Source organism: Agelaius phoeniceus, chromosome Z (genome assembly GCF_051311805.1).
Source record: "Agelaius phoeniceus isolate bAgePho1 chromosome Z, bAgePho1.hap1, whole genome shotgun sequence".
In the NCBI taxonomy this organism is placed as follows: domain Eukaryota; kingdom Metazoa; phylum Chordata; class Aves; order Passeriformes; family Icteridae; genus Agelaius; species Agelaius phoeniceus.
The window spans coordinates 24,482,626-24,510,561 of NC_135303.1; the positions used below are offsets into that span (position 1 = coordinate 24,482,626).

Here is a 27,936-nt window from a genome sequence, read left to right on the forward strand (position 1 = left end):
TTTTTTTCTTTTGTACTTGCACTTTAAATATACATAGAGACAAGTCACTGGGTGGAGAGATTACTAGCTCTAGGAATGTTTTATTTATTTACAAAAGTAATTTTCTAATATTATCCTTCAACTCTGTCCATTTGGAGGTTGGTGCCTTGGAACAGGCAATGCTGGATGCTTTAGTCATGGATCGTGTAGATTTTGTTAAACTGTTAATAGAACACGGAGTGAACATGCACCGTTTTCTTACCATATCTCGTTTGGAAGAACTCTACAATACAGTGAGTATTTGAAATCCCAGTGTACCACTTTAGATATGAAAGCCTGGAAACAATGCTGTTTTGCTTAAGGGGTGTGATGATTAGGCCATGTTTTTATGAAGGCTTTTTGAAAAAAAACCAAAAAATGAAAATTTATGGGTTTGGTTACTTTTGATTGTAATGTGGGGGTTTGGGAATGGTGTACCTGGTTGTTATTTTTGACTGTCACTAGCTTGGGTAGTCAGTGGAAGATGATAAGAAATATGTTCAGATTTTAATCTGATATGTAATACATGCTCACCTTGCTGAAAATGATTTGTTGTTTAGACCAAAGCTATATCAGCTTCTTTCTAGAATAAGTCAAGATTTAAGATAGTGGAGATGTTGCTGATTGGTGTTGAAGTTTTTTTGAAGATTTGTAGGTAGAGTGGGGAGAGTTTGAATCACAGTAGTTTATTTTGTAGATTTTTTTAAGCTGCTGTATTAATTATGTTATGCTACGTTATGTTATATTTCTTATATATATTATATGTATTGATTTTCTAGTATAGAGTGACGTGTTTGTTTACTGTCTTTTCTATTCACACCACAGAAACAAGGACCATCAAATCTGCTTTTACACCATCTAGTTCGAGATGTGAAACAGGTAATAGACATAGGAAAGGCTGAGGACAAAAATGCTAGATTAATACTTCAGTGTCCACTGGCAAGCTGCTATTAGATAATACAGGGGAATTTTGGTAATAGAAGTGACAGCTTCATTACTGCAGTGCTAAATGGTTTCATCTTAATTCCACTGACCCCCTAAGCAATTAACCAATATACTGCTGCTGAGGCTCCCAAGGGCCTGTACCTTAATTTCAAAACCCAGTAGTTCATCCAGATCAGACTCTCTTTCTCACATTACTAAAATGACATTTTGAAGTGATGGTACAAAAGACTTAGTGAATTAGTGCAGTGGTTATGCTCCTTGCTTTAAGGTTTAATGTTTTTTCCCCAAAGTTAAGGTCTTTCCTTGTTAGAGCAGTAGATAAGATATTGTGACAAGAGAAAAGACAGCAGAAAGGATATTGTGACAAGAGATAATATTTGGATGTGGTGCATTGCCTAGGAGAACAGAAGGTGGGAGTGGATGACTACTGCATGGAGCACTGGTTCCATTAGTGATTTAGTAGCAGCCTTGTTATTTAGATACATCATTAATTTATTTCACAATTCTGTTATCTGTTGTTCCTCACAGCACTGCTTAGCCAGAAAGGGATGAGCTGTTCTTTATGCATCCACACTTCAAGACAGGAGATTTCTAGATCCAAATCTAGACTAATTGGCTAATTCTTTCCAGGGTGTGATTGCTAAGATAAAATGAAATGGCAAGTCTGACTATTTGCAGAGTTCTGTTGGATTTGTGGTATTGTTTTGCTGCTGTGGATGACTTTCATGTCAATCCCATTAATGATTCTTTAGATAGATGTAGGGTATCCTGGTCTCCCAAACAAACTGTTTTCTGTGTTTTTTCATACTGATGGACATATTCAAGATCTATTACATGTTATAAATCTGGAATCTCTATGTTGAAAGGTCTAAATCTTGAAAAAACACGTGTGATCTAAAGAGAAGCTTTTGGCACCTGACATACAGTAAGGGAATTAATGTAAAAAATTAATGTTTGCACAATTTCAATACTTTCTCTGCCTTTGTGTAAGCTAAGTTTGGGATCTGCAAACAGGTCTAAATGCTGAAAAGCCTTATTTACCTGAGCTTCTGTAAGTTCACATAAGTGTTCTGTGAATGGGTTGTGCAGTTGCAGTCTGATTAAACCTGGTGACATGGTAGTTGGGTCAGTCAACAGAGTGATGTGACCCTGGATTTTAGAATATTTTCTGTTACTGTGAACAGCTTTGATGCTGCTGCAATTGAATGAAGATACATGCAGTCTGCTCTGATGATGTAAAAAATGGGGATTAGTGCACAGAGAAGTATCTACAAGCTTAGGCATTCAAAAATACTTGCCTAACTCTCAGTGACCTGGGACTGAGTGGCCTTAGCTGACTGTACTGAGGTTTGCTACTGAAGTATATTGAAAAAACACCCTCAGTCCAATGAAGAAAAAGACTTTTCACAGTCTGAAAGGCTTACACTGCCAGGGATACATAACATTTCTGATCCCATTTATATACAGGCTCATTTTTCACTTCAAAGAGTTGCAGTTGAGGTTTTACCAATAAGTTTTAAAATCTGCATGGAAGAGAATTTATTCTTCAGAGAATTTGTCATAAACCTTGGGTCTTTGAAAGACAGTGGAGGTTAGATGGGCACTGGTGCTTTAAGCAGAAGAGGTGAGATAGTCAGAATGTAGAGCTAGTGCATGTACTGCTGTTGTCCTAGCTGTCAAGACAGTCTTAAGCCTCAACAGGATATTTCCAGTCTCTGGGAATTATTACTCTGCTTCAGCTTAAATACATGCTTCAGCTACTTCTTCAGTTTTAGTTAATCAAAGTGCTTGATTGTACCATGCTAATTTTCTCTTGTGAGAAGGTTTTTATCTGTACCTCTGCTGTTGGTCCTTGTCCAGAAGAACTGTTACCCTTACTGTTGGATGCAGCTGATCTTGTGAACATTGCAAAATATGCAATGTGGGTACAGTGAACTGCAGGAATCACATTTCCCCCTCTTTTCTAGAAGAGTTCCGTGTGCGTAATGAATGTGTACACTTTCTTGACACATTTTTCCAGATTTTCCCTTACAATAGGAGGGCTATAACATGGTTGAATGTTGCATATAACAGCATCGTGAAATGTTTGTGATGTTTGGTGTTTCAGAATAGCCTTTCTTTGGATTACAAGATATCACTGATTGACATTGGACTGGTGATAGAATACCTCCTTGGTGAAGCTTATCAGAGCAGCTACACAAGGAAGCATTTCCGAATTCTCTACAATGATCTCTACAGAAAACACAAGGTAGCTTCTTCCAAAACACTGGTTACCAAGAAAAGCCAAAATGTGACACCTGAAAATAGCTCATATTGTCATCCTGGTTTGTCTGAGGAGTATCATGTAAATGTGGGCCATGCTTGTCTGTTTGAGAACTGTAGAGAGGTTGCAAATAAAGGAGAGATATCCCCAAGAGTATTGTTGGTTGTTAAATTATTTATTAGTTCAGTAAATTTACCTTTGTGTCCAGTATCTGGGTTGTATTTTGTCTATCAATAAGGTATGACAAGACTGTCCCAACCACCATTTTCTCTTTTTTGAAACAGTTACATATTTCCTTCTTGCAGCTTGAACCGCCTCACGGAAATACTAAATTCCACATGTCTTGAAGTAGACTTAGGGCATGCCAGCATTCTCCCTGTTGATTTCCCAAAACCAGTAGGTTAAAAACAGCTAAACTTCTCAATAAATTAGTTAAAAGTCATTCCCAACATTGCAGAAGGTGTAGATTTACTGCATAAAAGTGACCCCCAGTTTTTGGAGTAAAACTGGACATTTAAGTACTTCCATATGTTAAAAAACAAACAAAAAAACCCTCCCATACCCATGGAATGTTTCCATGACTAAGAGAAAAGCCTCATAATTATCAGGGAAAATGTGAAAAAGTAATGGAACCTGTAACTTGGAGTGACTAGAAACAGAGAGACAGAGCTTTCTGTGTGTCACTAGTTTTTAGCACAATGCTTTAAAAAGATGTGAGAAGTTCTAACACTTTTTGCTCTTTCCTAATGAAATATGACCTTAATGGTGATAGGTGAAACTATATAATCATATAATTAGGAATTGTTGGGAAGAGCATTAGTGTTTCAGCTGTTAACATCCTTCCCTCTTAGCCAACACTGAACAAAATTTACAGAGATGCTGGATGTGCTATCCTTCAAAGGAAATTATCAGCAAAAAGTTCGGAGAGTTCTGTCTTTCAAACAGCTTATGGCACATTTTATAAAGGTTGGCACTCAGAAGAGCATCCAGACTGGGCAATTCCATCTGTTGAAACCCTGCTTGTTGCAATTCATGGATGCTATGAGTGGAAAATAACAATTTTGAATTCAGAGACTCAGAAAAATATTTATTTGTTAACTGAGATGTGAAACAGGACATTTTTTTTCCTTGATGGTATAAGTTTCAGTGGTAGTTATGGTGATTTTTGACTCACTGGTTTTTGAATAACATCAATTTCTACATGCACTATTTTATGTGCATGTAGTTTTCTGCAAATACCAGAAAACTTTATTTCTAATTTTTATTTCTCTTCTTATGTTTTATGGTTTGCTTTTGGATCTAGAGAGCGGTCTCCAGCTTGCCTCAAAGCCTGTCTCATGCCTTTCATCAGAGTAATCAGATGGATAGCGGAATGGGATCCACTGAAAGTACTTTGCATTCTCAGTTCTTCAGGACTGCACAGCCTTACAAATACAAGGTAATATAATTGCTTATTCTATCTAGACTTTGCTTAGGACATATCAGGCTGTTAATAATTTTATTGACAAGTTTTAGACATGCTGGTCAGGCTCTTAGTTTTTATAATTCTACTTAAATTGCAGTGGAAACAATGCTTTACTGCTCACTGCTCACAAAGTGCAAATCATGCCATTTTATTGGTGAAACCAAGCTCAGACTCTATGATAATTTTTAACTTCCATCCTTTAGTTGCTAAGGGCTTTAATTCACTGACGTGTAGTATCACCAAATATCTGAGTATCAAGCATGTGTGAAAACTCTTCTGAATTTGGAATAAACATAGGAGTTTTCTGACTTTCCTAATGCTTTCTCATAATTGGCTTATTGAATTGCTACAGTAAGACTGTTAAGAAGAAGAACATTCAGAGAAAGAATGATAGAAGAGCAAAGATTTGCTTTAATATTAGCTTTAATATCTATCTCTCTATCTATCTATCTATCTATCTATCTATCTGACAAAACATTAAAGTGAAATGGATTTAAATGGCTGTGCTGGAATTAGTCAGAGCCAAAAAGAACCCATGACAGCACTGAGACTTCCTCACTTACATCAGTAAGACTCTTTTTCCTGTACCATTCACCGAGAAATACCCAGATGTGAAAGTATAGCAAGTGGGACAGAGGAAATAATCTTTAAGGATCTAAAGTGTATAATTCAGTCTACTGTGTACTTTTTCTTCTATCATGACACATATGTAAAAGAGAGTAAAAGGAGATTCCATGGGGAATCATGATGTTTGGAGGGTGCCCAACACTATGAAAGGGAAGTTATGAAAGGCATGGATGCAGAGCAAGGTGTATTTTTCCTTCATTAACGTTACCAGATTCTTAGCATTGGTAATCTGAACATAGTCCTAGCTGTGGTTTATGACTTAAATTTATATAGCTATCAAATAATCTTCTACTTGCAATTCAGATTTGCGTGCAGTTTTATTTTCATGAATCTGAACCTCAACCAGTCACTGGGATTTTCTTTGTGGTTTTTTTTCCTTGTTTTGTTTTTTTACAAATTTATAGGAAAGATCCAGCCCTTTCCCAAAGTATAAGAAGAAATCAAAAGAGGATGTAAACTACACAGAGAACTGTGAGTCAACTGGCTTCATCTACCCGTATAATGACCTCCTGGTTTGGGCAGTATTAATGAAAAGACAGAAGATGGCTATGTTCTTCTGGCAGCATGGAGAGGAAGCCATGGTCAAAGCTGTTGTTGCTTGTAAACTCTACAGAGCAATGGCACATGAAGCTAAACAGAGCAACATGGTGGATGACACTTCAGAAGAACTCAAGAAGTATTCAAAGTATGAGTTCTCTCTTCATTTCAGTTTAAGTTCTCTGGTGCTGAGAATTGTTAGAGACTGCCCTAATCCACTAAGACATACTAAAGTTAGTGATGCCGTGGATTATGGAGTATAAAAAAAATACTTTCAGATACTCACTATTGATGCTATATGATGGGTCTATGTACAGGTGTGTAATGTTGAGAGTTAAAGGAAAACTATTTGCATATTACCTGAATGCATATTTGAAAATATAGGTGAGTAATGTATAGTTCATTATCTGCTAAATGGTCAGGTGAAAGGCTGAAATTTCCTTTGCAGCTTTTCTTCCAGTTCAATTTGTTAAAAAGCCATATGGCACATAGGTCTGCACTGTTCAAATTTATAGCAAGTAGTAATGAGCAAACCAAAATCAGTGCTTAAATCCTGCTCTGTGTAAGACTAAGTGGAAAGTGAGATACCTGATTAAATTAAAAGGGAAGTGGAACAAAAATTTTCTTTGAGTTTGTAATTTCCATTTAGTGTTTTCTGGTAGTTTTTCTGGTTAGAAATGTGTTTTCTGCTTTGTAGATTTCATGCTTAAGATTCAATAAAATCTTAAGGTGCAATAAAACGTACTTTGTTCTTTTGTATGCAGCTCCAAATCTTAATTTGAAGGAGGGTATGTGCCTTCCATTAAGAGTCTTCTCTGCAGAAGTGTTTTAAAGTCAGTCCAAAAAGAAGAGACTTTTGCAACTGGCTGCAATGTTTGCCCACAGTGGCGGTGAATCTGTTGGTTGAAGCAAATACAGAGAACTTTGTAGGGTCCATTTTGATCACTGAGTGAGATTAAGAACAAAGCAAATGAAAAATGACAAAACAGGATGGCCCTAAACATTGTGATTAGGACTAAACAGTTAGGTTTACATCCCAAATTGTTTTTCACTAGGTATATTGATAGAACAATGAGAAAAATGGGAGAAGGCATGCTTACTGAGATTGATAGCTGAACTTGAGTTACCAGAGTATTCACAGCAACCTCTTTTCAGCAGTAATTCTGAGTTTGGACTGAACCCTGTTATATTGACTGTTAATTCCTTTCTGCTTTAGGGAGTTTGGGCAGCTTGCCTTAGATGTGCTGGACAAAGCATTCAAACAAAATGAGCAGATGGCCATGAAGTTGCTGACCTATGAACTGAAAAACTGGAGCAACTCCACGTGCTTGAAGCTGGCTGTGTCCGTGGGGCTGCGGCCTTTTGTGTCCCACACGTGCACGCAGATGCTGCTGACCGACATGTGGATGGGACGCCTGAAGATGCGGAAGAACTCCTGGTTTAAGGTAGCATTGCTCTGGTTTTTTCTGACTATTTAGGTGCTATTTAGATGCCTAATATATGGGTTTTTTTGGTTATGGACATGGCTAATGCAGTTTCAGACAGCTCTGCTTAAGCATATGTTGGAATGTGCACATCTGGGGAAAAAAAGCAAGGGAGGGAGGGAAAACAGTACTTGCTTCTGTTTTATTTCTTTGCAAAAGCATGTGTGGGATCACATTAGGATGAAGGATTTTTTGTTGCTCTTCCCATTCTCTGAGCACTATTCAGTCCTTCCTCACCTGCTCTTGGTTCCCCACATTGCCTATTCCTTGCAGAGCTGCTGGTGGGAAGGATGCTTTCCAGACACAGGGAGCTGTATTGAAAGCATCCCAGATACAATGACACTCTTCAAAGCCAGAAATCAGGCAAGAGCAGCACAAATCTTCAGAGGCTGTCAGACTCTGTGATACAGATTTCCAGCACCAGTGACTCCTTCTGCAGCCAGTGGAATTGCACTGGGTTTGTGCTGGCACCAGGCATGGCTGACTGTGGCCTAAGGTTTAGGCTATCACTGCTTAATTAATCTTGTGTCTCTCTTTTAGGTCATTATGAGTATTCTCCTGCCTCCCACCATCCTGATGCTGGAGTTTAAAAGCAAGGCAGAAATGTCTCATGTGCCTCAGTCCCAAGACTTCCACCAGTTATGGTATCACGGGGAACAGAGCCCAGTCAGCTCTAAAGATACTTTGGTTAGTCTGTGAGCATCAGTCATTTGTGTGCCAGAGTCTGTCTGTTTACCACAGTGCAGTTCTCAGGAGTGAGAAGGTGCTCATCAGGTGGAATGAAATGGCTGGAGGCCAGTTCTCTCCAGAAATATGGATGAGGTCCCTAGTTTGGATATGGACTTAAGTGAATGTGGTACAAGTTACTTCATCTGTCCTGGATGTCACTTCTGTGCTGGTCATAATGAGAAAGTCCTTTCCAACCTCACGTGTATTGCTAGTGCAGGAAGGGAGCAGTCCTACCTGAGGCAGCTAGGAAAAGTGCTCACACACATTCTGCTTAATTTAGCTTGTGATTTTATCTATCAGTCTCTAGCAGAAGAGACTGCTACTGATTTTCCTTAAATACTCTTATACAAAATACTGATCAGGCTACTGATTTTCCTTAAATACTCTTATACAAAATACTATACAAAATATACAGACAGTGTAGCTGTACCATATACGGCATCTTTCACAGAGTGCATGTTGATTATTGCAAATGAGATATTTGTAACCAGAAAAAAACAAGCTACAGTAATGGTTGGTGTATTCAGAACTAAGTTTAGACATTTGTGTCTGTCTTCCCTCTGAACGAACACTACCTTTGCAATTATAGACCATTGTTTTTTACTTAAAAAATGCTGTTTTCTTTTGAAGAGGGGTTATGATGTAGAAAAGGCTGTTCAGAAGTCTGATGAAAGCCAAGGAGATGGTGGACAAGGAAACCTGACTGGAACTAGAAAAATCTATGAGTTCTACAATGCACCAATTGTCAAGTTCTGGTTTCACACGGTTAGTCATCATTCTAGAACTTGGAGTGATAAACCCCTCCTTTGGTCCTTCAAATGCCACTTAATCCCGCTTTTACTTCTTCTAGCATGGATTTGCAGTCACTTAGTGGTGGGTGTAAATGGGAAGCCATTTGAATGTTTCTCTGACAGTTAAGTGTAAAGATTGTCTGCTAAATTCATGCAACTGAACTAAAAAAAACCAAACCAAACCAAACCCAAAAACCCAGGAAAACAATCATAAGGAACTAAAGAAAAACTCAAGGACAGCCTTTTACAGTGGTCAGTTGCAAAGGCTGACATAGATTTGAAGGTGACCTTCTGTACCTTTAATACTTCACTGATATTCATTTCTTTCTTTAAGAATTGTCTCTGGAAAAGCAAATATTTATCTATAGGGGATCATTTGCTATAGGAAATGTAAATTTATTAAATCAGTTTTAGTAACCCTGTGTCAATAGAGCTCAGGATGTTTAAGATCAGGCTGTGATCATGTATTTTCCACCTAATATCGTTCCTGTGTTTTGGAAGGTACAGATTAATCAGCAGTAACCTATTTAACTTTGAGAATTGTTGCTCATCCATAGGGAAGGCTAGGATAAAGGCATAAGACTGCCCTTGCATTCAAAGAATGGTGTGCAGATCACAGAATAAAATCACAGAATAGTTATTGTTGGAAGGGACCTCTGGAGACCATCTAGTCCAACATCCAAGATAAAAAAATCTGTCTCTTTTATGGGGATGAGCATATGCTGCAGTTGTTTACCTTCTGCTCCTACCTGTTTTTTCAGGATTAAAGTACCAATTTCTAATGATGTTTAGGGACATTCCCATAAAACAAAGCAAAACAAAACAAAACAAAATTTTTAAGAACTGGAATAAAGATTCTGGGCTCAAAAATGTGTGGCAGTGTCCCAGTAGTTTGAGTACCTATAGTGAAGCCAACCAGCTGTTTTATTTGCAGAAATTTGCTTGAGGTTTTTGTGTGTATGGATTATACACCATGTGTTTTGCAGATGTCATACTTGGCATTCCTCATGCTCTTTACTTACACTGTATTGGTGAAGATGGAACCAAGACCAAGTGTGCAAGAGTGGCTTGTTATCATTTATATTTTCACTACTGCTATTGAAAAAATCAGGGAGGTAAGTTTTTCCATTCCCATTCTCATTTTTCTTATAACCAAGGAAGACCTCTTTGAAGAATGCTAAATCCTGCTTTGTTTTATGGAGAATTATACGGAGAATTCATTTATTGGAATTCTTTTATTCGAAGACCAGTTCTTAGGCTGTCAAAATGCATCTCAAATTTTGGCCTTGATTCTCTACCTTTCTGTGTAGAGCTGGTTGGCAATGTGTAGGTGACTGCTGAATTGAGATTTAGAACCTTGATGTAGGCACCTGGTCCTTAATTTTCTTGAGCTGACCTAGTAGACTTCTTTTATTACTAGACTTCTAGTAATAAAATTTGTCTTTAGATATTTAATCTGAGTGAGAACTTGTTATGAATTAATAGATGTTTTACATAGAATAATCTATGGCTCTTCCTCAAGTCTAGTCAGCCTTCCACAAATGCACTTGGAAAAAACTACAATCAACTTTTAATGCTGGATTTATTGAACACACACACACACACAAAAAAAAAGATACTCCAATCAAAATTATTGCAATTATTTGCAGTTAATTAGACCCAAGCTTCTGAATGCAACCTGAGCTCCAAACCTGAGTCTAGGGACAAATGCAGCAATGTATTTCCTCAATTATTGGATCTGCTCTGACATGCTTTCACTGCAGAATCAGCACATAACAAATCAGCAAACAGTAATGTGAATAGTCTTTTGTATGACTTTTGAAATGCTGTGCTTTCAGAGGAATAAAGCTAGCCACAAAAAGCCAGCCACAGTTCTGAGCAAAGGACACTGCAAATACAGATCACTCAGAAGGCTGTGAAATCAGTATGAGAGAGGTGAAGGATTCCAAGGGACAGTAAAAATACTTTTGAAATCATTGTTGTGCTCTTGCACCATCTTGATGCTGGGACAGCAGAAAGAACAGCTCTTCTTTCTGGTATCATTGGTTGGACATGTTCTAGTTCTGGTCTGTTGGCAAAGACTTTGTAGGACACTGTTTTAGCTGGGCAGCTGCTTAGCTGCTGAGGGCCTTGTTATATATAGCTGCAAACCTCTGTTGCTCTAGATTGTATCAAATAATTGCTGAAGCCTTAGGCCCTGCAACTAGTTACTCATGTGATTTAGTCTAGATCACTTGTCTACATTTATGTGGTCATCTGCATAAATTCTTGCAGGATCAGGGCATAATGTTTCAAAATCTCTCCTTTGCTTGGTACTTATCAGTGTAATCTCACATAGCACTGCATAATTGGCCTCACTTGTGGCAATGTGCAAACATTTTATTTGCCTCCTCCCTAGGATTCCACTTCACATGCTTGCTCAGTGAAGCTTAAAATCCCTTTGGGGCACCTTACAGTTCAAGGAGTGAACATTTCATTCTTTACCTTGCTAGTTGCCAGCACTTCTTTTTTTAACCTGTCCTTGGCAGAATACAAGGATCTTTCATTATATTTTTGGTCTGAAATAAAGGACATTAGTTATTTTCCCAGGGGCAAGGTTAGGCCAGCACTTTCCATGACTTAGGGGTTAATGAAAAGGCCATTGCAGGTCGTGACCATCCCTCTAGAAAATGCTTGTTAATTTCTAATAATATGTGTGCATAACAATTCTTTACTGGCTGCTCTTTTCTGCTGAGCTATGTGCCCTTTAGTGAATAGATTCAGGTTCAGGATCCATTTCTTTTTCAGGAAGAGCTATCCCATTTGATGTGGCATATTTGAGCAACATGACATGGTAGATTAAGTAAAAACCTCAATTGATGATGAATGGCAATATGCAGTAAATGGGTCCAAAACAAAAAAAAAAAAGGAGGGGGGGAAATGATACATTCTCAAATATCATGAAATAATGCAGACTAATGCAGAAATAATGCAGAATAATGCAGAAAAGATAAATAATGTATATGTGATTTTAATGGCATTTTTCTCCCAATTCTACCTAGGTATTTATCTCAGAACCTGGAAAATTCTTCCAAAAGGTGAAGGTGTGGATTTATGAATATTGGAATTTTACTGATTCTGTAGCTATCATCCTGTTTATGATTGGTTTTGGTTTGCGGTGGTCCAACCCCCCTGTTCAAACTGCAGGGAGGCTGCTTTACTGCTTGGATATCATATTTTGGTACACTCGGCTCCTTGATCTTTTTGCTGTGAATCAGCATGCTGGCCCATACCTGACAATGATTGGGAAAATGGTAAGTACTGTGCTTTGGATCAGTATTTCTGTAGCTAAGGCATCTACCTTCAGGAATATGTAAAGCTCAGAAGTAACAGAAAAGGAGAAGTGGTCTAATGGCTCACAGTGAATGTTTTACTTGAAAATACCATGATTTTTTTGTTTGTGGGTTGACCAAAATCAGATTGCACTTTTCTTTAATTTATTAATTATATGGATTTATTCACAAAAGCCATTTTTACTTAATTCCTTAGAGAAGGGTTGTGTTTGAGTTAGTTTGCCAATCTAGCTTGGTAACAGGAGAAAGAAAAGTCACTGCTTCTTGGATATGAGCTCACTGTGACAGGTTATTCCCCCAGCTCTTGGAAACAGTATCATTATTGTTTTACTTGTTGATTCAAATAACTGCATCCTTGTTTATCTGTCACAATTTCTGTGAAATCCAAGTTAATCTTGTTTCTCTTTTGCTGTAAGAACTGTTGCTGAACAACTGTCTGGTCCTGGGGGACATGTGAAGATTCCTGCTGTAATTTGCCTCCTTTACTGAGACCTCTCTTCTTAATACTTTTATATTCTGTCTTTCATGGTGATTGTTTAGGCGGCAAAATAATTTTCACTGCTGTTCCTTCCTCTCAGTTTGAAAGAAGCACCACTGAGCAAAATCACCATTGTAAGATCTCTGCATTTTTTAGATCTTGCTTAAGATATAAGAGGGACAACTGAGGCAAGTAAGGCTTTTTTGGTCTAAGATGATTTTAACATCTATAAAATGCTCATGTAGTCTAGGTCATAGAAACAAAATATTTTTATTTCCTCCAGCATATTAGATTATTACCCGTGGTTTTATATTCTGATTCGAAAAAACAGGGATTGATACTCTTCCCTAAAATGAATGTTGTCTTTATATATAATTAACACAACTAATTCTATTACACAAACATGTCTTCCAGACAGGAAACATGTTCTATATTGTGATCATGATGGCCATAGTCCTGCTGAGTTTTGGGGTGTCACGAAAGGCAATTCTTTCACCAGAGGAGCCTCCCTCTTGGACACTGGCTCGCGATATTGTATTTCAGCCCTACTGGATGATGTTTGGTGAGGTCTATGCTGGAGAAATAGATGGTAGGTGATTTTGATACTATAGCTCACGGCTTAAATTTAATATGTGGAGAAGCATGTCTTCTGTGGTCTTCTGAGTTTTGACTACCTACTGAGTCTGTTCTTCCTTAAACAGTTCTGATTTCAATATATGTATGTACATAATGGGTAATACTGCATGAATGAAGTTGAAAATATGAGCTTCTTTGTGAAAAATAAAGAGGATTAAACTTTAAAACCTTCAAATTTAGTGCTTCAAATTAAATATACTGCAAATATCAGGGCATAGTACATGGGAACTAATACTAAGATACTTCCTGGTCAGGGGATCTGCCAGTGAAATAAATTTCCAGTTAAGTGAATCCAAAGCTGCTGATCTCTTGGAGAAAAGAGAAAAGCTGCCTTTAAGGAAGAAAGAATAAAGGAGGAAAAGAAAGGGAGAAATAAGCTGCCTGGCACTATTCTTAAACAGATAAACCATGTGCACATAGGAGAGCTAGAACCAATCAATGTAAATAGGAAAAATTATGTACCTTGATTATGGCTTTCGCCTTGTTTCAGTAAGACAGAGGAATCAGGCACCCCAGAGATATTTAAGCATTACTGATGTAAGGCACTCTCATGCTACTGACTGAAGGTATAAGTAAAAGAGTCCCTAAAATAGAAAAGAAGTAATCCAAAGAGAAATACATATTTAAGGTACATAGTTCAGCATAGACCCAATTCATTAAAATAATCGACCATGTTGCCTCCATTATTACTGCTGAAACAATCACATGTATTTTGGTTATATAAATCAAAATTCTTTTAATGAAAGCACATTGTTAAGTTCCCAGTTTAATCCATTTAATCACTTAATAATTCTAAACCTTTAGAAATTTGACACTTCCCAAATAAAGCTATGATTTCTCTGGTGACTCTTTATCCTGCAGAATATATCCCGAATTTCGAGCTGCTTCTTTATAAGTATGTTTCAAAGAGTTAAATTTGATTAACTCCTCTGAAGAGTTAAATTTGATTAGAAATTAAAAAGGTTGGGAAGTATTTATTTTTACAATTTAAAAACATCAGGAAGGATCCCCTAATTTTCACAATTTGTTGCTTTACGTCTGAGGCACTCCTGCCTTAAGGATCAAAGATTTGGTTTTCAGCTTACTTGGGTAAAAGGCATCCCCCAAATACATTTCAGCTGCGTATTCCCCCTTAACAAAAAGTGGAATGACTGGAATAATAACTGATTTGTATGAAGTGGTGCCTGCATCTTCTGAACAGTGGTAACTAAGGTGGTAGTAGCACAAAGGGGTCTCAGTTCTCCTTTCAGTAGATGTTGATCTTTAAGTTGGAAATTTAGTGATGTGAAATCTCTGTGAAATTAGTGAGGACTATTCTGTTTCTTGCTGAGACAAATGAGAAGCACAGGCCATTGCTGTGCTGTGCTCTGGTTCCTGTGCTACCCACGTTCTGTATGTCTTTCATTTCCAGTTTGTGAAGCCAATGAAGACTGTCCTCCTGGCTCCTTTCTCACACCCTTTCTGCAAGCTGTCTACCTCTTTGTGCAGTACATCATCATGGTCAACTTGCTCATTGCATTCTTTAAGTAGGTACCTTGGTATATTGCTGCAAAAGCAACTAAGGTGTGTTGTGCCTGCACTTGTGGAAAGGTTTTCAGCAAAAATGCCTCAGCAAGGGCACGTTGATGGTGGTGTTGTACCCCATCAGCCATGGGGGTAAGTCAAATGAAGGAAAGAATGGTGGTAGCCAGATGGTGCAAGGAAACGTATGGTGATAAGACAGCTAAACTCTTTTGCCACTTAAAAATAATGTGACTCTGTGAGAGTGGACAATTGCAGTTGGCAAAAAAAACAGCATTAATTCATCTCTTAAATAGTTTTCCCTTCCTAAAAGTTGTATTTGTTGTGCCAAAAGCCTATATAACATTCATCACCCCAGTTTGGCAGGCCAGACTGGCAGATAAGTGGAAGATGTTCAAGTGAGGAGGATAAAGGAGGAGTATGCTTTTCCTTTAGGAAATAATTTGAAAATTCTCACTTACTTTAAGCAATCCCATATGTTCTAGACTGAAATCTAACAGTAGTGTTTCCAGCAATTTGCCTTTTAATGTGTGCTGCCACAGTACAAAGGGGTTTTATAGTAATTCTATAGAAATTCATAGTACTTTACCAGTGTCTTTATAGTAATTCTACTTTATGTTTTAACAGGAGCCCCTTGTAGTGGAGCAGGTTCTGTAAAATATTAGTAAAGAGCAGCCTAACCCAAGCAGTTATTTATTTTTTCTTATAGTTCTAGCAATTCTGGGGAAGAAAAAGTCAGCTGCAGTTTAAAAAAATTCAAATTAATAAAAGAACTCATTCACATACAAAAACCCCTGAACTATCAAAACTCATTCTATTTCCACTCCCAATAAGAAATCCCTTTCCTGAAATTGTGTCAAGGAATCAAGCTATTATCTTACACATTATGTATTATTTTACATGTGTGAAATTGTTATCTGAATTATTTCTGGAACTAAACCTTTAGTAATGATGATATTGTAAATCTTCTGCGTCGTGATTTGATTGTTCCAGAAGTGGGACCAGAAATGGGTGGGTATGAGAAACACATTTAATTATGCTCTCAGAAGGAAAGTTGATGTTTTTGTGATTATATGCTGGCTGTGTGGAATGACAGTGAATCTGAAATTACTAGAAATGGAATGCTAGAAACCACAACAATTCTTTCCTGTGCTTGAGTCTATCATAGTAGATACAGAAAATTATTCAGTGCAGTCATGGTTATTAATTCTGCAGCTCCAATGAGTATTCTGCAGAAGAATGGCTCATGTAGCTGCAAACTATTTTGTCACAGTCTTCCATTAGCCTGACACCTACTTTTAATCCAGTCCAAAGAGGCAAACAATGCTGAATTCTGTAGTTAGGGTATATATTAAAATTTAAATAGTATGACTGGGATTTCAAAGCCATGTCAGTAGCATCTTTTGCCCAGCTCCCATTAATGTGAATGGGAGTTGGATCTCCAAATATGTTGGGCAGCTTTGAAGATCTCATTCTAAGTGCACTAGCTGCAGGCACATGACATGCTAAGCTGATTTACCTTACTGAAGGAATGAGACCAGTGTTAGATTAGATCTGTAGACAAGTGTCTTGTGCTACATTGGGAATATTTACCCTCCTTCTCCTCTCCTCTGTGGCTCTCTCCTCAGTAATGTTTATTTTGACTTGAAATCCATCTCGAACAAGCTCTGGAAATACAACCGTTACCGCTACATCATGACCTACCGTGAGAAGCCGTGGCTGCCTCCACCCTTCATCCTCCTCAGTCACATTGGGCTTCTGGTAAAGTGCATCTTCCACCACCAGCCCCCAAATGAGTCGGACCAAGAGGAAGGAGATGTTGGACTAAGTAAGCTGGGAACCAAAAATAGTTCATCATCAGTCCCATCACTGTGGAGTTGAGCTACAAAAAAAAAAAAAAAAAAGGGGGTAATGCTTTGCTTTTGGCTGTTGCTGTGCTGCATACTGTGCATCAGTCAAGATACCTCACAACTCTGAGGTGAAATAAAGGGACAGCAACTTACTGTGTAGGAACTAAATAATATCTTATTTTCAAAGAAATTAAGCAGTGCCAAAGGTATGAATTTCTGTATGTTTGTCATGAGAAGACAAATAATTCCTTTATCACTACCTGGGGAAAGTAGCGGCAGAGCCCAAGGGTAGAGGAGATCCAGTGATTGCAGATGCAGAGAGGCTTCCTACCTCCTTGCTGCTTTTGTCCCTTTGTGCACTGGCTTATGACTGCACATTACCTTCTTCACTTTTCCCAGCCTTCACTTTTATCACCCAGAGAAGGGTGGTAAAGCCCCTTTTCTTCATGCCAGATCTTTCCTAATGCCTCCTTAGTCCAGTTCCCTGTCCCACTTTCAACAGCTCTGCCAGGAGTAGCCTGGGCTATTGTGGGAAAAGGACCTCAAGATAATGAGATGGAAAGTAGTGGGGATTGGTGGTGGGTGTGAGGCAGGGGAAAAGGTGACTGTAACTACATCTAAAAAAAATTGGGAAGCATTGGTATCTAGTATTGTACAGTCTCATCATTTTTGATGTATTGTAAACCCTGGATGCCTTATAAAAGAGGTAGGAAGATCCTGTGTGGGCTATGCCTCACTTAGAATTTTCTCTTCTGAACATGAATCCCTGAAGATACCTGGCATGCTCACAGGTGGTTATAGAACTCAAAATAGGCTTACCTAATCAATGCTTGTCGTGGTTTGAAAAGCAAGTGAGTTTTTTGAGATGCTGTGTTCAACCCAATAGGTGCTCAGATTTGAATATTTGCACCTAGTGTGGCCACTGAGGACATGGGTACACCTCTGACTAGGGGGAAGCTCTCTTGGCTCCAGACAGTGAAGGGTTCAGAGCTCCCCTGCCCGGCTGCGGGCTGGGCGGGGCAGGGGAAGCCATGGGGCCGGGTGAGGTAGGCCTGGCCTTGGACAGAGAGGGGCGGTAAAAGCCCCTGCAGGATGGAAGGGTGGAGGAACACTGAGAGGGAGAAGGGGGGGTGTGGTGAGAAGGTGCCCGGCAGGGCAGCGTGGGAGTTCTGGACAGACAGAGCCTCAGATTTCTAACCCTTTTCTTGGATGATAGAAACCTTACAAATGCTAATCCTCCTGGAGTTGAATGAGAAGGGAGATAGAGATGAGATAAAAGGAAATGGGCCACGAGAGAAGTGGAGAAGAATCTTGGGTGGGAGGAGGTGATGGAGTGGCCTTTGGCTGGACTTTTCTTGTCTAGCCATGGACAGAATCATTTTTCCTGTGACACAGAGACTGCATCCAGGGGGAGGCAATGGCTCGGAGCCAAGAGAGTGCCGTGATGTTGTGTGAAGGACTGCGTGAACAGAGATGATGGGTGAGGAGGTGGTGGTGGTGCCCTCTGTCTTCAGGGAAGAAGAAGATCTCTGTTCTAGAGGCCACTCAACCCCAGGGGGTGAAATCTGGGGGGGATAGGTGTCCCGAAAATGAAAGACTGTGCTTTTTTTTGGAACTGGGCAAAGCATCCTTAAAAAGAGAACCCTAGAAGCAGCTCTGGTCCATGTGCAGTGGTGAGAGCACTGGGCATGGAAGGAAGATGTCGCGATGGCAAATGTTCTCTGGGCAGTGGCCATGAGTGACACGGAAACATAAGAGGTCTCAACTGTATTTCCAGGGGAAGCCTATAGTGCAAGAAAGACTCCTCTTTCCTTGATAAACTGAGTATTGATTATGTAAAGAGTAGTGATAGACTGAGAGTTGGTGATCTGAAAGGTGGGTGTATTGGAAATTTAGTGGGGGGAAGAGGAATGTTTTTTAGAAGGTTTTCATTCCAAGTTCTGTGTGGGTTTCTCTTTATATATAGTTGTAAGTTAGTAAAGCTTTTTCTTCTTTATTCCTAAGTTAGAGCCTGCATTGCTCTATTCCAGGGAGCATGTATTTTCATGGGGGCACTGGCATTGCGCCAGCGTCAAACCATGACACTGCTGAACTGTACTGCTGCTTCCTGGTTCAGCTCCCCCATCATCATGGTATACACCAGCCTGCCTTGGAAGTGCCATTGCTTGTTTTATGTGCAAGCACAGCATAAGTCAGTGGCATAGCATAGAGGGTGTCCTGTAAGGAGCTGAAGGAAAACTGCTTAGCACATCTGAAAATCCTTGCACAGAAGAGAGCTCATACTTTCTTTACTTTTCCCTCATTTTCCCTCAGAAGGAGAATTTTTTTCTGTTTAGCCACCTCTGGGCACCTTTTTCTATACACTTTTGCTTGATAGCTTTCTCTTACTTTAGTTTTGGTGTTGTTATAATTAACTGGTTTTCACAATGAGTACCCAGGGCCACCCTGTGGAAAATCAATACCAAGACACAGAGTAAGATTTTGGAGGAAAAAACACGGGTCAAATAGGGAAAAAAGTGTCTGGAAGGTGATGAAGTCTCATTTGGAGTGAGGGGGGTCTTCACTGCTGAGCTGTGTGTTGCAGCTGAGTACTACATCCTTGTAGCAAACTCTGCCTTGTTGCTTGTAACAGGCACCTCTCTAGCACGTACAGTGAGGACTTTGGTACATAAAAAAGGACAGAAAAGAGGAGCTTGGAAAATGTGGAGTTTGAGCCAGAGAAGCAGCTTTCCACCATATGCATTTCTTTGTACTGCCTTGTAATGGAGCTGCTCTCTCAGAAGTCTTGGTGTGCTAGAAGAATAGCACCATGAGCAGCCCAAGTTATGGATTTTTAAACTTCTGAATGCTTTTTTCTCCCCAATAATCTTGGGGTGGAAGGTCTTAATGTTTTGTACATATGAACTTTTATCAAGGATATCTGAATGTTTTATAGATATGAGCGTATTAACTAATCAGGTGAAAAAAAAAAAAGCTTTGCAGCTTTGAGCACCTGAATGGACTGTAATTGTTGTAGGTGACTAGCACTAATGAATGCCTGGGCCAAAATGGAGTGAAAGTTTTGTAAGGTTTGCATGCTCATATCTAAGTCTTATGAATGACATATGTATAACAGAGTACAGGAAAAAATTTGTGAGAAAATTAATCTTTGTGAGCAGCCATTCAGATTTGTATTTTTGAAGCTTTAAAGAGGAGTGTACTGGAATTTTTGTCTGTGTGGTTTTGTTCCCTATGTAAGGAAAGACAAAATCACACATTTTCATGTATTTGAGTCTTTATACCGAAGCCCAAATTCATGCACTTAGGCCTGATTCATTCTTGTCAAAGGAGGGAGTGTAAACAAGTTTTTCGATGGGATTTTTTAAAATTTTTTTTTCCTTATGCATACTTATAAGTGATTGCAATTATTAACATGCTTCATACTGATTCCTACCTCCTTTATTCAGAGCTCTACCTCAGTGATGAGGAGTTAAAGAAACTCCATGACTTTGAGGAACAGTGTGTAGAAGAATATTTTCTTGAAAAGAATGAAAACCTGAGTTCCAGTGGCAGTGAAAGGATCCGTTTGACCACAGAAAGGTGTGTTTTTATACATATTTATGTTCTTTGTATAAATTTGTCATATAAAAAGACTTTGATAAGTTCATGCTTTTGAAGCTGGCTATGGCCACTCTGAACATGCATAGGCCTTGTTAATTTGATGGATCTGTGTCTGTTTCTGTATCTGCATCTCTTTGAGGTGTATGTCAGATCTGTCTGGGCAGCCTTGCTGACAGAATTGCATCCCCAGACCTGCGCAGTGTGCACATGGTTAAAGGGGTACAGAGAGGTGTTGCTTGGTTTCACTTGTGCAGATCAGGTAGCACTACAAAAGCAAGCCAGAGAACAGCATACAATATGTAATTTTATTTAAAAGGTTAGTAGTGTACAGACACCGAGAGTATTGCTCGTGATTGGGTATAATTGCTGTTTACAGAAACAGCCTGCAAACAAACCATTGTAGCATTATTTGCAATACAGTGTCTTGGTTTACACCATGTCAATACACAACTACCAAATGGGTTTCAAAACAGTCAGTATTGGCCTAATTAAGCTTTTTATTGAAATCATTGGTAAATCTACCATTAAGTTTAATGGGAACAGTTAAAAAAAATGAACACTATAAAAAGTCTTACTGAATGCCAACAGTAATTTCATCTAACAAATTTGTTTTGCCAGAGAAAACATAACATTATTTTCTGCAAAATAATTTTCTTGGCTTCTTCAACACAGAAGTTGAACACAAATAACTTTCTTGGCTTCTTCAACACAGAAGCCAAGAAACATCCTCTCTAAAAGAAATTAAATAAGTAGTTTTGTTCAGAAAGTGCAGAATTGATTACTTCAAGAAGGTCTCATTTATTGGATAAATATATATCTGGAAAGGAAACACTCTTCACAGCATTGCATGACATTAATGCAATACATTAATTTAGATGAATAAAATGTTCCGGAACACTGGTCCTTGATTTGATATGGTAATGCCTTAATACTACATATTTTAGTTACTCCGTGACGAAGGAAAGAAATTACTACTGCATATTGCCTGCAGATAACTTATCATTATCTTAGTGATAAAGTAACAGAGAAGATCTTCAGGAAATATGAAGATACTGATTTGGTTAAATGATTTAATTCCAGGCCAAGAAGTTCCTGCACTTTTCACTGGGTATTTGAGGATAATAAATAAGTCTTTGGTTTTTTGGGCAGTTCAGTTTTATCTAAAGATAACCAATGCCATAAGATGCATAGAATCTGCTTCTGGAGGCCAAATATGTTCTTGGGAAGACCTGTTTCTCAGCAGTCTCTAATATTTGAACAATGCAAGATTAAATTAAAGAGTTTGTGTGAGTCTTATCCTTCTCATGCTTGCACAAGAAGTGTAAAATCAGGATGTCCAGCTGACATAAGTATACTTCATTTGCATATATGTATGTATTCATATGCATATACCCAATGTAACCTGCCATCAATGTTTTAGTAGTTCTATGGCAATGAATGGGTATTACTAGGTAAGCAATTTTTAAAATATATATTCCTTGAGCAAAATGTCTGTTTCCTTAAGAAACCCACTGGCAGTTTGGCTGGGTTTTGTCAAATACAGGTATTAACGGCAATGAAAGTCACAATTTAAAAAAACGCCCATTTGAAATGCTGAATTTTTGAAATTTATTAATGGTTTCTCTCATTATCTCTCCAACAGATGTAAAGATCTATGTTTTGGTATTTTAGTTATGTTTTCTTTTTCTACCTAGAGTGGAAGAGATGTTTCAACAACTTAAAGAAGTGCATGAGAAGGTATTTTATATCAAGGAGTCTTTACTCTCCCTGGACAGCCAGCTAGGACATTTGCAAGACCTGTCTGCCCTGACAGTGGACATCCTGAAAGTGCTTTCTGCTGTAGACACCTTGAAGGTGGAAGAAGCCTTACTGGCTGACACAAAACATCAAACCTGTAGGAAGCTGCCCCATAGCTGGAGCAATGCATTCTATTCCAAGACCTTGAGCAGCCTGGAGGGCTTGTGTGACAAGAAATACCACTATTACAGCATGCCACCCTCCCTCTTACGGAGCTTGGTAAGGACTCAGTCTCCATCAGAGTGCAAACTCTTGAAGTCTGAGGGTAACAAGGTGGTAGAAGACAGCTCTCAGAAGGTAGAAATAGAAACAGATACACTCACTTCAGGAGTATCCTCTGAGACTAAGTCGACTCCTAGGTATGGGCAGTTTTTGCTGGTGCCCCCTGACCATCAGGGAGGGTCTTTTCCTGAGGATGTCACTTTAAATTTGTCCTTTTTGAATACTGCTGCCAAGTACAAGGCTGAAGGATTCAGAGATGACCTGCAAAGTGGCATTGTGGTTCCTCAAAACTTGCCGGGTATCAGCTTCCTTGGCAAAGAGACAGAAGGTTGCCAATGGAGCCAGAGAGACTTTGTTACTCATTTGCCATCAGAAAAGATTGATGCTGCAGAAGCTGATCATCCTCTTGATCTCCAGCTACCACTGGATATTGAAGAAAGTGTAGCATCCCCCTGTGATGACAGGGAAGAAACTGAAGGTGGTTATGTGAACTGGGGATTCTTTGAAGGTGATGAAAAAGGAGTTTTCATCTCAGATTCAAAGAAGAAAGTCCTGTGCCTCCATTCCTCCTATGACAGGGATAACAATTGCCAGAACAATCCCACCAGGCATGTCCAGTTAATTCATTCGAAGTCCTTCTCCTACAACTCTGTCAAGTCATGTCCCAGCAACAGCATCTCTCAGAACAGGCTGAAGAGAAGCATCTCCTTCTGGATCAGCCCTGTCTGGAGGGACTGGAGTTTCTGCAGAAGCAACAGCTTACCGTTCCCTAAGAAAGTGAGATCAGGAAAAGTCTGCAAGGCCATAGGAGGTAATTACAAAACATTAAATGTGTACAGTATCTTCTACTGGAGAGTCCAAGACATCACAAAAATGTTTCATTTGCACCCAGAAGGTATTAGATGCAGTGGAGGATGGGAGCTGAGAGTCCAGAGTTACCCTTTCACTTTGCTTGTGTGGGTCTGGTGTTGGGAATATCCAAAGTGTGCCTGGTATCCAAGCTGCAACACACCTGTGTGCCAGCCACCCTGATCTGCCCCATCTCATGGAATTTCCATGTCTGTGGCTACACAGCCAGGTGGCAGAAGGACTGTGCTCACTCTGGGGAAGTCTCTTGCCCTGGGGATGCAAAGACAGAGTTGCAGGAATCAAAATACATTTCATGATCCTGTAGAGATATATTAGCAGTATCAGAGATGGGTGCATGGAGAATGAAAAGGCATACTTTTCTGTAGTCAGTCTAAATACCTCTCTGTCCCCCACCAGGTTTGTTTACCAAGTGTTAAAATACATCAGATTCAAGTTTTAATTATGAAGAGTATGACATGATGGATGACATTAGTTGTTTTATATCTTGTGATGGTGCACATCTTTTCATGGAACTGCTTGAGTACTGAGTTTGGTTATCACAACTCTTTCTCAGGTTGCTTTAGACATCTGCCAGTTGTCAGTCCTATCAGATTTTCCCTTGGTAAACAGAAATTCTATAGCTCAAAGATGTTTTTTTACTCTTTCCTGCAGAATCTTTAGGATCCTGTGAGCTACACCACAGTGAGGCAACAAAAGCAAAACAGCAAAACAGAGACAGAAAGTCTGGGAGAGGAAAGAGGAATCAAAAACCTCTTCAGGTGCCGGTATGGGCAGATGCAAGAGAATTGTGTATCCCAAAATTGTCTTTTTCATTCCTTAAGAGCAGTTCTGCAGTGTCATTTAATTGAAAATGCAAACATTTAAAATGCTGCACACAAACTGCAGCATCTGTGTGTATCTAGTTTTGGTTCAATTTTTTTTTTTTGGATGTGTGGGATTTCTGTTTTGAATTGCTGCCATCCAGGGACTTTGTTATATCATGCTGATACTGATTTTGTGGTGATTCACAAATGTAAATCATTGTTGCATTTCAGCTTTCAGGAGAACTTGTGGGGGCTTCCTGTGATCTAGACTAGACTGAAGCAGTGACCATATCCAGGGGGGTTACAACTGTACTCAGGCAAGATAGGCCTCATAACATTTTCTCCTGCCTGCAAGAGTCCCATAGACTTTTCTCTGAATCCATCAAACATTTAGCACATTGCAGAAAGTATATTGATTGTGTATAGGTGTGGGGCAAATTTTGCAACTGAGTCTGTGTGTTCATAAATAAAAATCTATTTCTAGAGCCTATAAAGAAATTTCTAGGGTCTTCATTATCTGGAAAGAATTATCACTGTTTAATGAGATTAATACTGAAGGCTAGTTTATTTACATAAGATACACGTCAGCAAAGACTTGAACTTTGAAATCTAGTATCTCTCAAGGTATTAGGTCTCAAGGTTCAAATACCTTTAGAGAGTCTGAGACCACAGTACTTGCTAGACAAGAGCAACATGTCTTCTGCACTTTGTAACAAAACTGGGAAAATCTGTTTCTCAGTTGGGAGTACATTCATTCATTCACTGGCATTTCAGAGGTGCTCTGAAAGGCCACATCATAATGCTGTCAGAGGAACTGTAGAGATACTAGTCATCCTGTAAATTCAGTATTGTTTTGTCTGTGTCTTGGCAGGTGATTAGAGTGGATGATTGTCCCCAGAACACTCAAGTGAACTCAGAGCCTGCAGAAATCAATATCTGGGATGAGCAGGAGAAACACAGCAAGAATTGGCTCACCGTGTCTAATTTCAGTCAGCTAAGTATGTTACATGTTACACAAAGTGAATTTCAGAACAGCTTTCAAAAAGAAGCAGTCAATGTAATTCAGAAAATCCAAGTGTCATCCACCATTTTCACCTTATGGCATAATTTTTATGGAATTAGACTTAATTTGTCTTGATAATTTATGCAACATTGAAGAGGCAAAAGAGTCATAGGATGGATGGAAGATCAGGTGAATCTTTTTGGGACCACTGCCTGTCTTCCATGGGAGATAGCTGAGTGCTAATCCTTAGGAATGAGTAGGAAGAATGATGTCTTTGTCTCCTCTCCTGAAGTGTCTTCTAAAGTAACATCTTCCAAAGTGGCATCCTGGCTAATTGCAAAAAATTAAACTCATTATTTTTCAGGACATTTACTCTCACAGGCAGTGCCGTAATACTGTATTTGCTGGCAGATCCTCTGCCTGCATTATTCATTTCTCATTGCTCAGAAACATATCCTCCAAAGGGAAGAAGTTAATTCTGTATTGTCTCTTTTGGAGTGAAAAGGAATGGCATTCTGACCCTTCATTTATGTCATGTCATTCATGTCATCCATCTCTTTCATTCTCAGACATTCTATGCATCATTCATCTCATCTTTCAGCTTTGCTATGATGTGGCTCACTGGTTTCATCCTGTGAGCTGCTGGGAGAAGTACTAGACAGAGCTGTGGCTCACTACCACTCAGCATTCAGCCCTCAGAGGAGGGCTGTACTCCAAAGTCTGCTGAAAAAGGTGGAAATAGTCTGTTTAGCCCTATGAAATTCTATCACTGTTTTTTTTAACCCATTACACATTTACTGGGACAATATGGTGTATAGGTGTTTATTTTATAACACTGTGTAGCTACTTAGTTTATAGCAATAGAATTGTTCATTTACCCTCTCGAAATAGCTGACAGCTTCTCTTTTGACTAGGTTTGGAACGTCTCCATTACAAGCACCAGAAAATTAAAAATCCAGACTTTGGTAGGCATACCATACCATTCTGTGATTACCTGAGGCATTCTCGAGAGGTAAGACCTAGGATTACACATCGTAGTCCATAATTTTGGCTGGGATGAGCCCACAGTAGCTCTACAGTCATGCCTGGATTTGCCAATAGAGTTTCTTTGTCATGACATACCTTTTTGAGAGATGAGAATCTTTGTTTTCTTCTGGAACAGTGTACATGTGGAAGTAAATGAATAATTTAACAGCAGCTCTACTAATACTCTCCTAAGATTATTGAAATACAACATTAAATTATTGAATCGTCCAGTGGTTCTGAATATGAGCTTAGCCACAAATAACACGTGTTGATGTTTCATCAGGCAATGAGTGAGCACACAACTTGGTCTTGAACTTGTTGATGGGCAGAATGGATTAGAAGAAAATTATGGAGAGTTAACTACATAGCACTCACTTTTCCATACAGTCGTTTCTTACAAAAGGGTGGATAAATATTGATAATAATTGCAAAGCATGGATTTTTTAACCATTGTCTTATAAAAATTGTCTTTTATTATTTACCAGAATTAATCTGCAGCTCTGTAATCTAAAGTTTCTCTTGCTGTGTGAAAACTAATATAGGCTCCTTGAATTTGATGGAGCTAGACCAATTTATATTTCCTGAAGACTTGAACAGGAATCTGGGTTGTGGAAACCACTACCTGTTTTAAAATTATGTAGCTAATAGAAGAAATGGAATAGCTAATCAAAGAAAATGTACCATTCATTAAATTTTATAGGAATATCTCAGAGGAATGAAAGGAAATTACCAAAGAATAAATTAAGAAAAGGAAATGTGAGCGAATCCTTTCCTCTTTCTTTTCAAGAGCACCAAAGCACCCTTCCTTGTGGATTTCACTTATAGGACTTTTGGTTATTAAAATGGAGTTCTTTCAAAGACTAGCTTATTTTTTACTGAAAATGTTGTCATTTTCTTTTTTTTAGGAATAAAAATGAAACAGGTAATTTCAGTTATGCTGTTCTGAGTGTTGAGGAACTTGAATCCCATATACCTTGGATGAGAGCTTTAATGTTTTAATTTAAAAAAATGTTGGGGTTTTGTATGAAAAAGTGACGAGAGAGAGAAATAGAAATAAATTTACTGATTTTGTATTCTGTAAAACTGAAACTTGGACTCAAAATCAATACATCTTTTAATTGTGAATCACAGGAGCAGCCAGGCAAAATAAAGTCAGGAAAACTCTGTGAGGTAACCAAGTAATCTGGTGTTTCATAGCTCATATTAAGATATATTCGGATAAGACACAAGTGTGATATTTTTTAAATTGTAAAAGAACCCATTCTGCTGATTAATAGCAGTATTGGAGTTATGTTGAAAACAGTTGTTTCTGAAACATCAACTTCAAATTCTTTATTCTTCCGAGGTACAGCCTCCAGTATCCACTGAATTGTTGTGCCTCTGTCTGGACTATGAAAGCTTATATTTACACTGAGATGTAACAAAGTTTCTGTATCCAACTGTTCCACTTGGAGAATAATGTATTTTAAAGATATGTATCTTTCTGAAAGTGAAGCTTCTCACTCATGGCATACCAGGGATTCAGAAATCCCACTTGATAGGAAGCAGAGAGCAAAGGAAGGGGTGTGTAGGCAGCTTTTGGTAAAGACTTTCTCGTCTTCAAAGCAAGGTACATGTTCAAAATATAAGAGAAATTTTTAAAAAATTAAAGTTTATTTAAGTTTCAGTTTAAATTAAAAGTTGAATTTTACTTGATTCATCTTTAAACTTAGCTGTCCTTAAACTTTTGTGTGTGTGTGTTTTGAGGATTGAAATTGGTGTGAATACTATTGAGAAGAAAAATTCCATTTCTTACTACCATATTAGGAGGACCTGGCTGGCCCATTTTTTCCTAATATGGCTTGAAGTTTAAAAGATTATTTGAGCATTTCTTTAAATATAAGACCTTGAAAATATGTGATCTAAATATCCCTGGAAAGCTGCTCAGTGTGTTACGTTC

General features: G+C 38.6%; 1 protein-coding gene across 1 annotated transcript in view; it reads left to right on the top strand.

Moving 5' to 3' along the window:
• Positions 1-27,936, top strand: part of TRPM6 (transient receptor potential cation channel subfamily M member 6) — an 83,343-nt gene that overhangs the window by 28,235 nt on the left and 27,172 nt on the right. The window contains exons 13-29 of the mRNA XM_077172164.1: positions 138-272; positions 844-897; positions 3,071-3,211; positions 4,578-4,664; positions 5,723-6,003; positions 7,072-7,300; positions 7,880-8,034; positions 8,701-8,833; positions 9,846-9,974; positions 11,901-12,152; positions 13,084-13,258; positions 14,717-14,831; positions 16,455-16,654; positions 20,123-20,255; positions 21,971-23,106; positions 23,817-23,929; positions 24,840-24,966. Coding sequence (XP_077028279.1) covers positions 138-272; positions 844-897; positions 3,071-3,211; positions 4,578-4,664; positions 5,723-6,003; positions 7,072-7,300; positions 7,880-8,034; positions 8,701-8,833; positions 9,846-9,974; positions 11,901-12,152; positions 13,084-13,258; positions 14,717-14,831; positions 16,455-16,654; positions 20,123-20,255; positions 21,971-23,106; positions 23,817-23,929; positions 24,840-24,966 — 3,595 coding nt within the window. The remainder of the gene's footprint in view (positions 1-137; positions 273-843; positions 898-3,070; positions 3,212-4,577; positions 4,665-5,722; positions 6,004-7,071; positions 7,301-7,879; positions 8,035-8,700; positions 8,834-9,845; positions 9,975-11,900; positions 12,153-13,083; positions 13,259-14,716; positions 14,832-16,454; positions 16,655-20,122; positions 20,256-21,970; positions 23,107-23,816; positions 23,930-24,839; positions 24,967-27,936) is intronic.